The following is a 17,980-nucleotide window of genomic DNA, read 5'->3' as shown; positions in this document are numbered from 1 at the left end:
CTTCCTTGAGCGTGTTCTCTTTAGTGACGAGGCAACGTTCCATGTGTAGGGGTTACTAAACAGGCACAACGTAAGGATATGGGGATCCGAAAACCCCCATGTGGCCAGAGAACTTGTGCGCGATAGCCCGAAAGTTAACGTGTGATGCGGACTCATGTGCGACCGAATGATTGGGCCATTCTTCTTCGCCGAAAAAACAATCACAGCCAATGTGTATCTGGATATGCTGACGGAATCTGCTGTCCCACAATTGGAGGACATTCAACAACATGTCATCTTCCAACAGGATGGAGCACCACCCCACTGGGAGTCAGCGGTTCGTTCCTGATAGGTGGATTGGGAGAGATGGTCCAATACCGTGACCACCTCGTTCGCCCGACATATCCGTGCTGGATTTTTTCTTTGGGGTTATGTTAAGGATCTTGTGTACCGAACACAGGTTTCTAACATCGACGAAAAGAATCGAAGAATTGTGGAAGCTATTGCAACCATTAATGCAGAGATTCTTCAGCGAACATGGAGGGAAATCGAGTATCGGCTTGATGTGCTACGTGCAACTAAGGGTGCACATGTAGAGGTGTACTGACTTATGTGCATAAAACTTTGAGAGACGCTGTTTAATAAGCAACAAACCCAATTCAGTTATCTTGACTCATTAATTTTTTTATCAAGTCTTGAAGTTGTAAAGGTTTTTTATTGACACTCTGTATAGTTGATAAAGCTAATGGTGGATGTACAGACTAGCACTCTCTTCGAAGTGTCGTGAAAACTAAGTCGTCAACCCTCAATTTCAACTTCCGTAGTATTTTTATTAAGGGGGAAATGTGGCAGTTTCTAACAAATTCATCTTCTGGGCCTCAGGACAATTTTCGGACTTGTGACCTTAGTTAATCAGATCCTTTCACAGGAACAAACAGAATTTATCTTAGCTCCATCCTTCCCTAGTGCTTGCTGTCCGAACAACAGAAAATATCTTTGTCGGGATTCGAAGGAAGGAAACATTTTTCTCTGGCCCAGGGGCGATAGGCTTATCAGCGCCCGAAACCCCCCAAAAACCATCTTTAAAATTAATCAATTATACTGAAACCGGGCGGTTTTTTTTAAATAAATGCAATTGGAATTGAGGTACTTAGTATGAATTATTAACTTCTTATATTTATGATTGAATGTAACCTAATTATAAGTTAGAATAATTCTCTTTATATTTTTTTCAATGTGTAAATATGGAACAACAATGGCCAGCTTTTATGTGAACACCTGCATGTACAACAATGTAAGAAAAGGTATTGGAATTTCTAAAGCACACCTGCAACAATCTTGGCTGAGCATGCCATAAGGTTCATTTTTAATTTCTTATAGATGCAGTATAATTGCCTGAATAAATCGTATTGCACTCCTTTACTGATTATTGCGTCACAGTTTTCGTTTGCATTGTTGTATTAGTATATATTGCCGTCAACAATCGACTTTCGTCAATGTGAAGAGAACTGAGCTTGTAGAAGTGTGTCGTAGAAGAGAAACTTTTGTGCTGTTAAAAGTCTTTTACAATAACCAAATCATTAATAAATCTGTGATACTATCCACCACGTTCTCTGTTTTATATCTGAATCAAGGTCTCTTCCTCGTGAACAAATTTTGAGGTAAGACATTCCTATTAATTATTATAGCTCATCGTATTTACAGGTTTTCATCTGCATTTGTGAACTCGTGTAAGAGAATTAGGCTTGTTCTATTTTTAACACAATTTCAAGTAATATTACATCGACTTTTGTTTGTTTATGACATCATTGATAGTAAAATAATATTCCAGTAGGCAATTAACATTTTAACATTTTTAAGAAATAAAACGTGTTTAGTAGCCGAGAATCTTAATAAAAATATATCGATGCTAGGAAGTTAGTTATGTATTCTGAATAATAATTCTAACTTCTTACATCTCTTGATACATCGCCATTATTAAATCGTTTTAGGGAACCGTAGAGAATTTTTATTTCGCTTTTACAAGCCTAATTATCGGCGAATCTCCCTCTTATTATCTTCCAACATCAGCAGATTAAATCCGGGGAATGCTATTCAAAGTCTTTTGTCCTCCCGTCTCATATCAAAAGAAAATTAAGATTAAAATGAACCAAAGCGTAATTTTGCCCGTTTTGGTGTGTGGGTGCAAAACGTGGTCGTTCACTTTGAGGGAGGAGCATAGACTGAGGGTCTTTGAGAACAGAGTGTTGAGGAAGACATTTGGACCCAAAACGAAAGTGGGACAGATAATAGAGCATGACGAGTTCCTCACCCGATGTTTTTAGGGTGAAGTAGACAGGGGAGGGGTGTTTTCAAGTTTTTGGTTGGGAGGGCTGAAGGGAGGAGACCTCTGGAAAGACCTCGGCGTAGGTGGGAGGATAACATTAAGATGGACCTTAGGGAGATGAGACTCGATGGAGCGAACTGGGTGCTATTGCCTCAGGATAGACCACGGTGGCGGGATTTTGTGAACATGGTGATGAGCCTTCTTGTTCAGTAAAGAAGGTGTTTTATTCTTTGACAAGGCGAGTACCAATCGAATTTTCACAGAATATCTTGCACATTGCATTGTGTGAGTGACGTGATGTAGGTCTAATCTCCGTATGCGGTAGAACAACTTAGAGATTTTGTGACTGTTCCCAACTGTAATTCTCGCGTTCGGTTGATAAATTTAAATTACATTTTGTGCTTATAATGTATATAAATGTGTAACTTAGGCACGAAAGTCCTTAATCAAGTAAGCTCTTACGCACTTTTAGTTCTACAGAGAGAGAAGAACTCGCAAATTTTATGCTTAAGAAAAGGCGTAGCCTTCTTTTTCAAAATTTATTTAACTGTCTGGTTCTGCATCAAGGTCACGCAATTTCTATGGCATATTTTTGTCGTATTTTTTTTAAATCGATTCACCAGAGTAGAAGCATCAAAGGCTTTATAGATTGCATTGATATTTTATACTTAGAAGATTTAACTTTATGCGAGTAATGACAAACACGCGGCATGACTTAATATTGCCTATATCAGTCACATCTTCAGGGTGATTAAGCCAAGAAGAGTGAGATGGGCTGGGCATGCGGAGCGCATGGATGGGGGCGAGAGGTGTGCACCGGGAATTTTTTGAAAGGTTGAGGAGAAGAGACCGCTGGGAAAACATAGACGTAGATGGGAGGATAATGTCAGGCGGGATCTATGGGAGATAGGAGTTGAAGGAGACTGAATTTTGTTATTCCAGGGTAGTTCCGGTGGAGGGCTTTGGTTAATTCGGTGATGAAACTTCGGGTACCGTAAGCCGTCTAGGTAGTTAGTTAGTTAGTTATATGCCACATGTAGAGCTTTGTCACTTTGCATTAAATGTCAAGAGGCATTTCTGTAACAAAGAAACAAACTGACTCCATGGAGACGAAGTCCTGCTTGAGAATCTAACAGTAGCACAGATGATCAAATGTCTCTCCCTTTATGAAACATGAAGTTCCGTGTCCGCGTTTACAAGACCCCACCTCTAAGCCATATCCACATGCAGATGAAGCCAGTGCACACCTTCAACCGCACCTCTCGAAGATCCATTTTAATATTATCGCAGCAACGCATAGGACTCTCAAGTGAACTTTTCCTTTCAGGTCTTTCGACAAAGATGCACATATCTTGTCTCTGCCGTGTTTACTACATGTCCCGCCAATCTAGTCACCCTTCATCTGAGAGCCTACAATTTATTAGTTAGTGAAGAATCTGATAAAGCTCCATATTATGCAGTTTTCGCCATTCCCTTGTCAGTAACTCTCTCGCAGGACCAGGTATTCTTCTCAGTACCATGTTCTATCTCAGTCACTCTCAGTTGATGTGCAAACACGTCATCATGAAGAAAATCCTGTAACAGCGATGGACTGTCTTTTCAGGAGATGGAGGTTAGGCGAGAAAGCGGCTGTCCTGAGCAAGATGGCGTCAGGTGCACGTGCACCGAAGAATCGGTCCGTCTGAATGAGCTGAGGGAGGAGAACCTCTTGTGTGACGCGGTGTTGAGGTTGGAGGACGGCGGCGTCTTTCGAGTCCACAGAGTGATTCTGTCGATGTTCAGCGATTATTTCAGGTTTGCTTATTTACTGACGTGGTTGACTAACACGCGAAATAAGGACATAATAGACATCAATTAGTATGTGAAATGTTATTTCCCCTTTGTTGCCGAAGCCTGCATTGTTATACGGCTGATTGTCTTTTGTTATTTGCTCAATGTCATGAAATCTCACGGAGGTGAGGAAGAAGAAGAAGAATAATGTCTTCTGGACGTTGCGCCTTAGAAAATGAGTGGCATTTCAGACGTACTTGCTGCCTTCTTTGATTGATGATGGAGGCAGTAAGCACCGCTGAAACGTCCGATAATTTCTACGAGACAACACGACCCAACATCCCAGAAGACGTACGTGGTTTTTTGTGCTAATTTTTAAGTGCGGTTGTACCAAGGTGACAGTCAGTCGATATGGAGGGAGAAACAGAATCCATTTCCGAAACGTCTTGGTTTTAACACATAAAGACGGCCAACAAAGTTCAGAAGGAAGTTGGTAATACACCTTTGTCACGCCATTGTCCGGAACATTGAAAGCTGCTGTAGTGCTGCTCTGACTGAAATATAATAAACTGTGAGAAGGTACTTCGCGAGAAATGTTTCATTGGTAGGAGAGAATGTTTCGAGAAATTGTGCATACTTTAATTTGCTTGTGTCTTTTCCAAAAGACGTTTCTCACAGTCATTTTACAAACTATGCCCCACTTTCAGATTTTCGACAATTATATATTTCTGTCTGTCTGTCTTGCACTGCAAAGCCCTTAATTTGTGATAGGAAATTGTTTGCTGGTTGTGATCACTTTTTAAACGCCTCGTAGAAACACCGGCTTTTCTTATAAGTTGTTTATTGTCGGGAATTTTTTTAGACAACAAATAGATTTCATATTACGAGCTTATCAATCAGTGCAACGTACAGCCTGCGATGTATGTTGAAATATTTGTATTCATTTGCTGGTTGGCTTCAAAATTTCTGTAATAGTTGTTATAACCTCAGATATCTCCTGAGGGAGTCAAATGCATGTAAGGAACGAGATAACAATTCTATAGTACAAATGTTCACTGCTTGCTATTTTACCCTGCATTCTTGACTTTCTGGTACTGACATAAACGGTTTTCTGTGAGCTTCCGATTTGTACGTTATATTCTGTTAAGGCTACGCACGCTCCTGACCCCCTCGCAGGTAATCTGGTCACATTAGACCACATTCTGGGAGTTTTTGAAGTATTCAGAGCACTTCTTTTGTTCTACGTGAGTTACAGAAACTTAAATTTTATGCGCATGGCTTGTAATCTTCTGCTCGCCGTTTCTCCAAATCTACGACTGTTTCGGGACGTTTCAGGACCCTATTCACCACAACACTGCACGCCAGTGAGGAGACTGATATTCTCCTCCATGGAGTCAGATCAGACGCGTTGAAGCAGATACTGAATTATGTTTATTTGCGGGAGATAAACATCCACTCCGACAACGCGTGTCAGCTGTTCGTGACGGCTAAGTACTTGTGTGTACCAGGCGTTGTTAAGCTATGCGGAGACTTCCTCAAGGTGGCGATGGACGCCGACAACTGCACCGGCATCATGCAGTTCGCAAGGTAATTGATGTTCATTTGTCATTTTCTGTGACGCCAGCTTTACTCAAGAGAGCAGCCGAGTGCCGGGTCGGAGATTAAGGCCTCAGACTTAGGACTGGGCGAATAATAATGCGTTGTAGGTCAGGGCTGCTGGCAGTTTGTTATTAATGTGCCTGTAATTTAAATGTTCTGATTTAACTGCATTTGTTTTCATCGTCATTATGACCAGCAGATGACTAATTTCACCATGTAGAACGTGAATCAGCTTATTTCAGGGCCACAATATTCTCTCTCTTCCTCCCGAATTCCTTCCCTTCTTTCTTTCTTCCTTTCTCTGCGCATTCCTTGCTTCTTACATAATCCTCTCAATATCAAAATCAGCATTCAGCCCCACATCTTTCTGCATATGGCAAAACCTCTGTTAACCGACCCTCGATTATCCGATTCCCGCATTAACCGATCGAATTTCAACCAGATCGGTTGCGATCGATTTCTGCCGGCGAGAGTTGTGTAAAGCGATGTTCACGCTGTACAGTTCATTGATCTAACCCCACACCAAGATATTGGTGATTATTTTGAACACTTCAGGATATTTAGAGAATTGGTTATTATCGGGTGAACCCCTACTCCTTCTTGTTCAGGACAAAATAGTAAGCAAATCAACTGACATCGGCGGAATCACACCAGAATCACCACTTCATACCATGGACAGAATGACTGATAAATTCACTATTTTAATACAGGAACTCCCTCGAACAGCGCTCACGGGTGACTCTTGTGCCGTCGACTTGTGCGTGTGAAACGCCCGCATCATCCGCCGCCGAGGAATATCTGTATTGAGTCTCTACTTACTTAAACATATCCAGGACCACGTTCCCCTTTCCCTCGCTCGTCCGACTTATCGCCTTATCCGACCCGTGGTTTCCCCCATATAGTCCGGTTAAACGAGGTTTCACTGGATTAACACACACAGTTAATACAATGTCGTTTCGCCAAGGTTAACGCTAGAATTTAAAATTCTACACTTCTAATCTCACTGCCTTCTTCACTTGCGTACACCGTGCCCTTGTTTCAACCTATAACCTTATCACGAGGACGAGCGGGCATTGCCTGGGAACCATCATAGCCGAAAACTTACTATTTTGCCCCGGTTAAACGGAGCGTGTCTTCTCAGTCTCACTCATTCGTGCTTCAAAATGCCAAGGTAAAAAGTGAAGGCGAAATACTGTGGTGTGCAAATGCTTGAGAATCCAGTTCTTGCTGCAGTGTTTCATTGTGTCAGAGTTCGAAGGAGATCGATTCTGAGTCGGCTCTTACCTTCGCTGTCGTAGGTTTCACTTCTGCCCCGAACTTGACACTCACGCTCTTCGCTTCCTTCTGTACCACTTCGTGGAAGTGTCTCATCAGAACGAAGACCTGCTGGAACTGCCTGCAGAGGAGCTGCAAGCAATAATCGGGTCAGAGGAACTGAACGTGAAGTACGAGAAAGATGTGTGGGAATGCGTTCTCCGGTGGATTAACCACGACCCGGACAGCAGGAAAGATCACATCGTGGGCCTTTTAAAGGGCGTCAGACTAGGACTCCTTGACGCAAAGTATTTCCTTCAGAAGGTCAGTATGCCCCTGAAATCGTGGATGTTTATGGAAAGTGAAGCCCAAATTTTCAATTCCATTTTTACAATTTCTAATTAATGCAAATCTTGAGCATTTGCTTCGTCATGTGTAAGCCAATTCGTCTGTCCGAAGTTTCTGCTCGAGAACGTCTAAACGGATTTTCATTAAATTTAATACTGATGAGCTTTAAAAGAGTCTGTTGACATGTTCCAATTCTGTTTAAAATGTTACAACAGCAACGTGAAAATTGCACAATTTTTTAATGCCTTATTCCGCGCAAAATTTGCTGAGTAAGAAATCTCCAGATTACCTTGGTTACCATGGTTTCAATAACTACCTGTGCAATTCCGCTGGTAACACGCTCGCATGTGTGTGTGTGTGTGTGCAAAACAAATATTTGATTTGTCCTTTCGTGCAGATATGTGTTTGGAGTTAATGATCATCATTTATTGACCGACTGTAAGCGTCCTTTAGTTTGAGAGTCCGTCTGCGCTACAATCTTTGATTACAGTCTCGGTGTTTATTAAGACCATTACATGTTTCAGTTCAACTACAGCATTCTACCTTTAACTACATTCAAAAATCCATTCTGATTGAATAGGAAAATCCTCCAACAGATAAATCACGTTTTCTGACGCAGTGTTCTACTTAACCAAAGATGCTACTGTCAAAATAAGTGTATCTTAGGTGCTATAACAATTTCACGCATCTTCGACGATATATACAGAGTTATTCTAAGCAAAAAAGTTTATGAACTTTTTTGCTTAGAATGACTGATGCTTCGACCTAACAGAATATTGACCTTTCTTCCTGGGACACTCTGTATAGTCAACCCGAGATCACTTCAGCATGATAATTCTCAGCTGATTGACCACATAGGGACAACAGATATCAGAGAAGTGCTGCAAGAAACCTTCGTTCTACAACCAAGAGTAAATTATCCAAGGGGCTTCTAAATCATAGACAGCTTGAACATTCTAATATTTTAACCTGCCATCTTCCATTTCAGAATGCGTTTTAACCAGAGAGAAAAATGTTTCTACTCTAGTTCAAATGCTCTGTGATTGCAGCCACTCACCTCTTACGAATACGTGTGAAACAATCGCACGGATCCATGAAAATGTTATCTGCTTCAAATATCTTTACAATTTAGCGTTCGTACCTACTAGTTTCGAACACTTAAAGAGAACCACCTGATGATGACCTATTAATGTCGAAACATGCAATGGATCTTAGTAGACATCGAGCCCATAATCACACGCTGTTGTGTTGACGGGCCTTCAACCCAACCTTCAACATGCAGCAGGTGCCTCTCTTGACACTCGAAGCAACTAATTGTCATAATTATCTTTCGTTGTTACGTAATTTTGACGATTAATTAAAGTTATCGAAACAAAATAATGTGGTGATCGCGGCGTGCATCTCGCACGAGAGACGAGAAATAAGTTACATTTTTGAATGTAACTCAAAATCAAACAATACTGAAGTATTTAAATTTCGTTTGAAACACATTTCAATAATTTTCTCTAAGATCGTTTTAAATTTGATTTCTCTACTCTCCACAATCTGTGCATTTCTTACGACCGTCGTTACATAAACGAAAAAACATGTTATCCTGTATATACCACAGTCTATTTCGGTGAGTTCCCAACCAAATTATGTGTGGATTTCTTGTCTCCTCTGTTATGACTGATGCCATTTCTTCATAAGAGTTCATAACGTCCACATTGAACTGTTCAACAGATATCAAATCACGCGTACGTGACGGAGAATGAGGGGTGCGGACCCTTGATCTTGGAGACGCACGCGTTCCTACGCGACGTGCAAATGTTGACGAAGGAAGAAAACGCTGACAAGGAATTCGTGACACCAAGGATTGCCTACCCGCGAATCCCACAGGATATTCTTTTTGCTATTGGTGGGCGTTGTGACGGAAGGCCAACAGATGTGATCGAAGCTTACGACGCACGAGCAGATCGGTGGAGTGTGGTGAGTTACACACATCTCTAATTTTACCGTGCCTTGTTAAATTACGCCTCCGAAAAAAACTAACTTTTTTGTTGCTTATTTATACCAAGTAATTGTTTATTTAAGCTTACTCATAAGCATCTCGTTGCCTCTTTATTTCGTGTTCGTTTATTTCCATTGCAGTGATCCCTTTTTTAAGAGAAGCTTCAAAGACATGAATTAAAAATAATAAATACATAATTTACACAGGTGCTGAGTCTCATGTAAAATACAGGTCCAAATAGGAATCGACGGAATATATGAGCCGGCTGCAGTGGCCACGCCAGAAGAAGAAGAAAAAGAAGAAAGATATGAAATTTGTGTAAGATTTGAGGTTCTCACAGCGGTGAATATGAAGATTTCTGTCTTCTGGGTTATTGCGCTGTGTAGTCTGGTCGATGTTAACCAACGTTTCAGAGGTCATACTGCCTCCGTCATCAGGGCGATGAATAATCATCGCCCTGATGACGGAGGCAGTATGACCTCTGAAACGTTGGTTAACATCGACCAGACTACACGACGCAACAACCCAGAAGACAGAAATCTTCATACTAATTCATCGCCCTGATGACGGAGGCAGTATGACCTCTGAAACGTTGGTTAACATCGACCAGACTACACGACGCAACAACCCAGAAGACAGAAATCTTCATACTAATTCATCGCCCTGATGACGGAGGCAGTATGACCTCTGAAACGTTGGTTAACATCGACCAGACTACACGACGCAACAACCCAGAAGACAGAAATCTTCATACTAATTCATCGCCCTGATGACGGAGGCAGTATGACCTCTGAAACGTTGGTTAACATCGACCAGACTACACGACGCAACAACCCAGAAGACAGAAATCTTCATACTAATTCATCGCCCTGATGATGGAGGCAGTATGACCTCTGAAACGTTGGTTAACATCGACCAGACTACACGACGCAACAACCCAGAAGACAGAAATCTTCATACTAATTCATCGCCCTGATGACGGAGGCAGTATGACCTCTGAAACGTTGGTTAACATCGACCAGACTACACGACGCAACAACCCAGAAGACAGAAATCTTCATACTAATTCATCGCCCTGATGACGGAGGCAGTATGACCTCTGAAACGTTGGTTAACATCGACCAGACTACACGACGCAACAACCCAGAAGACAGAAATCTTCATACTAATTCATCGCCCTGATGATGGAGGCAGTATGACCTCTGAAACGTTGGTTAACATCGACCAGACTACACGACGCAACAACCCAGAAGACAGAAATCTTCATACTAATTCATCGCCCTGATGATGGAGGCAGTATGACCTCTGAAACGTTGGTTAACATCGACCAGACTACACGACGCAACAACCCAGAAGACAGAAATCTTCATACTAATTCATCGCCCTGATGACGGAGGCAGTATGACCTCTGAAACGTTGGTTAACATCGACCAGACTACACGACGCAACAACCCAGAAGACAGAAATCTTCATACTAATTCATCGCCCTGATGATGGAGGCAGTATGACCTCTGAAACGTTGGTTAACATCGACCAGACTACACGACGCAACAACCCAGAAGACAGAAATCTTCATACTAATTCATCGCCCTGATGATGGAGGCAGTATGACCTCTGAAACGTTGGTTAACATCGACCAGACTACACGACGCAACAACCCAGAAGACAGAAATCTTCATACTAATTCATCGCCCTGATGACGGAGGCAGTATGACCTCTGAAACGTTGGTTAACATCGACCAGACTACACGACGCAACAACCCAGAAGACAGAAATCTTCATACTAATTCATCGCCCTGATGACGGAGGCAGTATGACCTCTGAAACGTTGGTTAACATCGACCAGACTACACGACGCAACAACCCAGAAGACAGAAATCTTCATACTAATTCATCGCCCTGATGATGGAGGCAGTATGACCTCTGAAACGTTGGTTAACATCGACCAGACTACACGACGCAACAACCCAGAAGACAGAAATCTTCATACTAATTCATCGCCCTGATGATGGAGGCAGTATGACCTCTGAAACGTTGGTTAACATCGACCAGACTACACGACGCAACAACCCAGAAGACAGAAATCTTCATACTAATTCATCGCCCTGATGACGGAGGCAGTATGACCTCTGAAACGTTGGTTAACATCGACCAGACTACACGACGCAACAACCCAGAAGACAGAAATCTTCATACTAATTCATCGCCCTGATGATGGAGGCAGTATGACCTCTGAAACGTTGGTTAACATCGACCAGACTACACGACGCAACAACCCAGAAGACAGAAATCTTCATACTAATTCATCGCCCTGATGATGGAGGCAGTATGACCTCTGAAACGTTGGTTAACATCGACCAGACTACACGACGCAACAACCCAGAAGACAGAAATCTTCATACTAATTCATCGCCCTGATGATGGAGGCAGTATGACCTCTGAAACGTTGGTTAACATCGACCAGACTACACGACGCAACAACCCAGAAGACAGAAATCTTCATACTAATTCATCGCCCTGATGATGGAGGCAGTATGACCTCTGAAACGTTGGTTAACATCGACCAAACTACACGACGCAACAACCCAGAAGACAGAAATCTTCATACTCATCGCCCTGATGACGGAGGCAGTATGACCTCTGAAACGTTGGTTAACATCGACCAGACTACACAGCGCAATAACCCAGAAGACAGAAATCTTCATATGAAATTTGCCTTAAATACCATTTAGGATAATCGTCCTACATCAATTGATTTTAGACATGAAACGAAGTCATCGTTGATAGTGGATTTCAAAGTAACAAATGAAGCACTGATCAGTGTCGATGTTGGCCATCTGGACGGTTACGCCGCGTGAATTAGAAGGCTGACACATTGTTTGGGGTGGGGGTGGGGGACATACTGCCTCAATCTTTGCGTCGATAAAACCCAAAACACCAACATCTGTCTTTGCCACCATACGAAGCTGAAAAGTCAGCTGTTGATCAGAAATTCTACATTTGTCTGTCGTACTTGACGAGAGCTTCTCTTCGGGTCTTCCTGTTTCCTCCGTCTCTCTTATAATTCCACCATTGCTCCAAGTTAATTTCTCACGGTCTTTGTCGAGTGCGGTAAGCCCGGCCACACAGCCGGTGTAGCAATTTCGGTTCACTGTTGGGGGTTGCACCTCTGATCCGGTGGTATTTCGCTTGGGCTTCGCATTAGTAGACCAAATGACTCAAAGAAACATAAAGCCATAACCTGTCGTTCCTGCAGGTGGAGGGGGTCGACTCGATCGGACCGCGAGCCCGCCATGGCACTGCAGTAGTCGGTTTCGACATTTACATCATCGGTGGTTACGACGGCGAGGAAGAACTACGCTCATGTCACTGCTTCAACGCTGTTATGAAGACATGGCGCGAGGTGGCGCCTATGAATGTCTGCAGGTAAGATGCAGATCGGTAACTAAGGAACTCCTTGGAGCAGAGTCGTCCTTCAAAAGCTGATAGTCGTCCTGTTAGTCTGGATATAAATATTGGCAGGAGCTGTAAAATTGTACCACTCACATACAGGAGGACACTTGCGACAATGCTGGTCGTAAGTCAAACCCGAATAGAAGCCAATCACAAACTTCGTTCGTAGTTTTTCCAGGTTTTAAGAATACGGCTTGCTTGTTAATTCATTTCAATTATGATATAACAATGACGAACGTACAATTGCGTTCTGCGAGAGGAAATGCATCTGCATCAGAAATAAATGAGCATAGCAGAGCGCGTAATTCTTTTCATTTCAGATGCAGTTTAATGGTGGCAGTTCTGCGAGGTGCGGTGTACGCCATGGGCGGTGGCATTGAAATTGAGGAACTCAGAACGGCGGAAAAATATGACCGCAAGGCGAATCAGTGGTCTTTGATCGCTCCTATGAACTTAAACCGACGGGATGCAAGTGCGGCTGTCCTGAATGGTACGTAAATTCTGTGAAACAGAAATTTGTGAATTAGTGCAGAAGGCGAGGCGTCTGTCTGTCTGTCTGTTTGTCTGTCTGTATGTCCGCGTGTAACAACGCAGGAACGGTTGAAGGAATCGCAGGATTTAAAGTTCTCACGGTGGCCAGTACGAAGATGGCCGTCGTTTGGCTTCTGCCGAAGTTTCAGAGGTACTTTATGCCTTCATCATCAAGGCATTCCTCTTCGCTCTTGAACTTACTTTCCCTCACTCCATCGTCCCATATTCTTTTATCCGTGCTACGTACTACGTTTTTTCACGGACTGCAACAACTTGAAGTTCTGAGTGAGTGATGGTTTCTTCTGCTCTTATAAGCTGTCCGTTTGCATCGTCTTCTGCCTTTTTAATGTACACTAGGAGTGAATGCAAACAACCATCAAACTATCAAACTGTCTCTCATATGATACAGATGTATAGTGTTTTTGAGACAGTATATAATCTCATGTATGATATCTCAGTCAGTATAGTGACTAGCTACGGGCTGGACGACCGGGGTTCGATCCCCGACGGGGGCAGAGGATTTTTCCTCTAGCCTCTGCGTCCAGGCCGGCTCTGGGGCCCACCCAGCCTCTTATCCAGTGGGTACCGAGATCCTTTCCCGGGGGTAAAGCACGGCCGGGGCGTGATGTTGACCACTCACCCCCATCTAGTGCCGAGGTCAAGGAAGAGAGGAGCTATACCTCCACTCACCCCAAACGCCTACATGGCGTACAGTGGGACGTTAAAAACTGTTCATAATCTCATGTAAATAGCACATAATATTAAAAATGTAGAGCACCGCTTGGCAGCTTGTACCGTACATCTCTCGTAACAAATTTAATCAATTTCGTTCCACAGAAATTGCAACGTACCATAATTTCCATTATGCATTAATTTAAACATTTGATGCCGCTTATATTAAATTTTATCAGTTTATTTTCATCCATTAAGATCGTTTCCTTTGGCACGCTGATTGTCTGCATTCGAAACAAAGAAACAGATGAACAGAGATGGCCGTATCTGTGCTGTTTCTGTGACACGAAGTAGGGCATTAAATACAATATCATTAACAGATTTACAAATTTAAGTACGGATTACCCTATGTTTGTGCTCTTCGTGGACCAGTATAATGCCTCTGCCTTCATTAAATTTGTGTACAGATTGTGTCATAAAGATAATTTGTTTTTACAGACAAAATATACGTCGCTGGTGGAAATTATATATGTGGATATTTCAACTTGGTGGAAGTTTATGACCCGGACACCAACCAGTGGACTTTCGTTGCATCAATGATTTCTGAACGTACCGGTCTGTCTTGCGTCGCGTTCCACGGCTGTCTGTACGCCCTAGGTGAGAACTCTGGACATTCTGAGTGATGCTCCTGTATCATTCTTACAGAACTTGCTATTGTGAAATGTTTTCCTGGTTTTCTTTGAGTGCTTGAGATTTTATGAACAGCAATTTTCTCCTGTCATTACAGAGTTAATTTGTCAGTAATTTTAACCCCGATTCGTGGTTTCGATTACATTCTCCAAAAAGAACACTAACTGACTAACAACGCATAATCTCTTGTGGTATCTCAAATAACGTATACCCTATTTTTCCCACAGACCCACTTTCACAGGTAAATATTTTGTACTTGTAGCAAGGGAATTTCAGTTTGCCGTGCTGTTATCCCCAAAAAGCCGGTGGTTTAAAGCGGTCTCCTCGCATTCTTTGCCTTTCGTCAATTGTTTATGAAATTCCGTTTTCAAAAGCGCAGCTTGTGTTTATTCATTAACGGTATTTTCAGTTTCATAAAGAAAAAAACAGATGTCAGGCGCAATTGCCTGATGCAGCAAGTACGAAAATAATGTTGTAGCTATTTGATCCTTAATTTCGTTCCTGGTACTAATACTAACACTGCAATAGGGAATGAATTTTCGTCGTTCTATTTCATTCATACGTTCCGTTTACGTAATATCAATTTCGTCAAGTCCGTTGGGTAAGACGGACGGAGTGTGAAGCACGGAAGATACAAAAAATACATACATACATCTAGAAAGTTATAATTGGTGATCTTGAAGGCTAGATACCACTTGTGATACATAGTCTTAAAAGGAAGGACAATATTAAAATATTTTTAAGTAACTAGATTATGTGGAAAGGGTTCAGCTACCGTCTTTTGTGAATAAGGTAATGAATCTTGTGACTCCATAAATGCCGAACATTTCGTGGCCAGGTTTCAGAGTAATAAATATCAAGAAGGTCCCCGCTGAATTGGGTTAGAATAAGTTTCGTTTGGCAGCTTTTTTTATATTCTGTGACCTGTTATGGATTGTGTGTGTGTGCAGGAGGATACAACGGTGAAGGAGACCTGCCCATAGCCGAAAAGTATGACCCTGCAAATGACACGTGGACCGAGATCCCTGACATGTTCGTCTATTCATCTTTCTGCAACACAGAAGTGATCGACGATGTGATCTTCGTCATCGGTGGATTTTTTGACAAAGATACCATCTTCGGTGTCGAAAGTTTTAATGGCAATGGAGATGAAAGGTTTGTTTCTTTGTTCAGGACTCCATAATCACAAACTGTTACTTCCGCAAAGCACTGGGAAGTGAATCATTTCCGGTCAAGTTATCCGCGATCTTGCAAATGCTACGCCGTGTAGTATCGTAGAAACTCACCGACGTTTCGGAGGTTCTTACTGCTTACTCAGGACCTTGAAAACCACGCGCGAAAAATGGGTGAGAAGAAGTGGGTAGAATGACATTGGGCAGGGCGATGTTGCGGTCAAGTTGAATCGTTAAAGCAGAGGGCGAATGACTAGGTAATGCTAATCAGACGTAAGCTGTAACTGCATTAATAAGAAGCTCTTGGAATAAGTTGCTTTGATCAGTGGTACTCTCTTGGGCAGGAAGTTTCTGGCGTTCAGCACATCAGCGCCGCCATAATCTTCGGCTTTCATGAAAGTGTTAGGCCGGTTTCAGATTTAACGACGCCTATCCGTCTCATGTTCCCATTTTTGATAAAAGTTTATTTAAAAATGGCTGTCTCTTGGCGTGTTTTACCATGCAGTCTCGTTCCATCTGATGATGGAGAGAGTAAGCAGCTCCATAAACATCCCAGAAGACAGCTTTCTTACTGCCTGATGACGGAGGCAGTATGACCTCTGAAACGTTGGTTAACATCTACCAAACTACACAGCGCAACAACCCAGAGGACAGAAATCTTCAAAAAAAATATATTTTTTAAGAAAATGGATAATTTCTTTACATAAATGCACTTAATTACATTTCTATTAAATTTATATTAAGAATTATTTATGGTAGAAGACGCATTCCTTCATGAGTTACATCATCTCATGTAGAACTACATACTTCCTGTAAGTGTGTACGCGAAATGTGATAAAAATTATCTTGAGTGTAGATAATTCTGATGGATGATTAAAAAGGGTTTGTTTTCACTTTTAATATTTCAATTTGCAGGTACCAGGCGGAAGATATGAATATTTCCAGATACGAAATGTCGACTTGTGTTATCAAGAACTTATCGAATGCAAGAGATTACGCCTACAAACACAGAAATAAATTGATGGAAGAGACACGTAAAAAAATGCTGGATTTGGAAAATTAGTGGTTTACATTTGATTACAGCCACATCGAATAATCGATTTACATTTGAAACATTTTTACAACATGTTTCGGTTTCATCGAACCATCTTCAGGTGTAAAATTATATTAACAAACTTAAAACTCAATTACAATTTCTGTTGTGTAGCTTTTTGGAGATGTTCATATCCAGATTATTTTCACATATTGGAGCAAATGTATTGTTTTGAAGTGAATGCTTTTACAAAGCAAATGATTCAAAGAAACACTAATGAATATGAAAGAATATAGAAAACAAAATGAAATAATAATTATATAATTGGAAAGTAAAATTAAACATACCAAAGATGAGAGTGTAGACACGTTGATGTGTCTGGAGTTGTCTAGAAGTACTAACGTATCCGAACAGTCATGGTTCAATACTGATTGCGGTTGCTTGTAGGGAGAGTAAGTGAAAGGTGGTTGTCGGGGTTGGGGTCAAGGATCTGAAGGGCATTAAAGATGGGGTTATTAATGTAAATATTATTATCGTTTAGGCAAATGTTTTGTTTAAATGTTTGCTGTATATGATATTTTTCTATTGTATCTCTATGTCTCTTATTTTGTACTATTTTTAGAATGTCCATTGTTTCTGTTATTGTATTGTATGCGTGTCCGGTATTCAGAATATGTTTGGCGTATGCAGAATTATCTTTGTTGTGTTTTATAGCTGCAATATGTTCTTTATATCTGTGTGTGAATGTGCGGCCAGTTTGACCTATATATGTTAACGGGCAATCTTTACATGTTAATCTGTATATACCTGGTAAGTTGTATTGATTATTTATGTCTATTGGTGGTTTTTGTTTGAGGGTGTTTTTATTGTGTTTTTTGTTTTGAAAGCTATTTTTATTTTGTTTTCTTTGAATAGATTTGTTATGAATTTGGTTTCTTTTCCTATATATGTAAAAGTGGCCCATTTATTTTGTATATTTTCATTTTCGTTAGGTTTTTTTTTAGGTTTTTTATTTAAAAAATTGTAGTTATTATATCCGTTTTCTCTGAGGATTTGTTGTATTATATTTAATTCTATTTGTTTGTTTGTTGTGGATATTGGATATAGGTTTTTTCTGTTTATTAAGTAGTTGATGGACATTCTTTTATGTTCAAAGGGGTGGC

The 17,980-nt window shown here is 41.4% G+C and overlaps 1 protein-coding gene across 1 annotated transcript; it reads left to right on the top strand.

Moving 5' to 3' along the window:
- Positions 1–635: 635 nt before the first annotated feature.
- Positions 636–17,226, top strand: LOC110834495 (kelch-like protein 10). The gene is made up of 10 exons (XM_087352463.1): positions 636–1,640; positions 3,909–4,099; positions 5,411–5,662; positions 6,973–7,252; positions 8,999–9,244; positions 12,523–12,692; positions 13,040–13,209; positions 14,421–14,579; positions 15,563–15,767; positions 16,700–17,226. Exons 2-10 carry the CDS (start codon positions 3,912–3,914, stop codon positions 16,845–16,847), a joined length of 1,818 nt encoding a protein of 605 aa, XP_087208589.1. The 5' UTR covers positions 636–1,640; positions 3,909–3,911; the 3' UTR covers positions 16,848–17,226.
- Positions 17,227–17,980: the final 754 nt, after the last annotated feature.

This window comes from Zootermopsis nevadensis, unplaced genomic scaffold (genome assembly GCF_977971745.1).
Source record: "Zootermopsis nevadensis isolate Lab colony 2312 unplaced genomic scaffold, Znev_1.0 Znev_ptg000021l, whole genome shotgun sequence".
NCBI classification, from domain to species: Eukaryota; Metazoa; Arthropoda; class Insecta; order Blattodea; family Termopsidae; genus Zootermopsis; species Zootermopsis nevadensis.
The sequence above is the reverse complement of the archived record's forward strand: the minus strand, read 5'-3'. Positions and strand labels throughout refer to the sequence as shown.

Coding starts and splice junctions, on each gene's coding strand:
- LOC110834495 (XM_087352463.1), top strand. CDS start 3,912: ATGGAGGTTAGGCGAGAAAGCGGCTGTCCTGAGCAAGATGGCGTCAGG. Junction 12,693..13,039: donor GCGCCTATGAATGTCTGCAG/GTAAGATGCAGA, acceptor TTTTCATTTCAG/ATGCAGTTTAATGGTGGCAG. Junction 13,210..14,420: donor AAGTGCGGCTGTCCTGAATG/GTACGTAAATTC, acceptor TTGTTTTTACAG/ACAAAATATACGTCGCTGGT.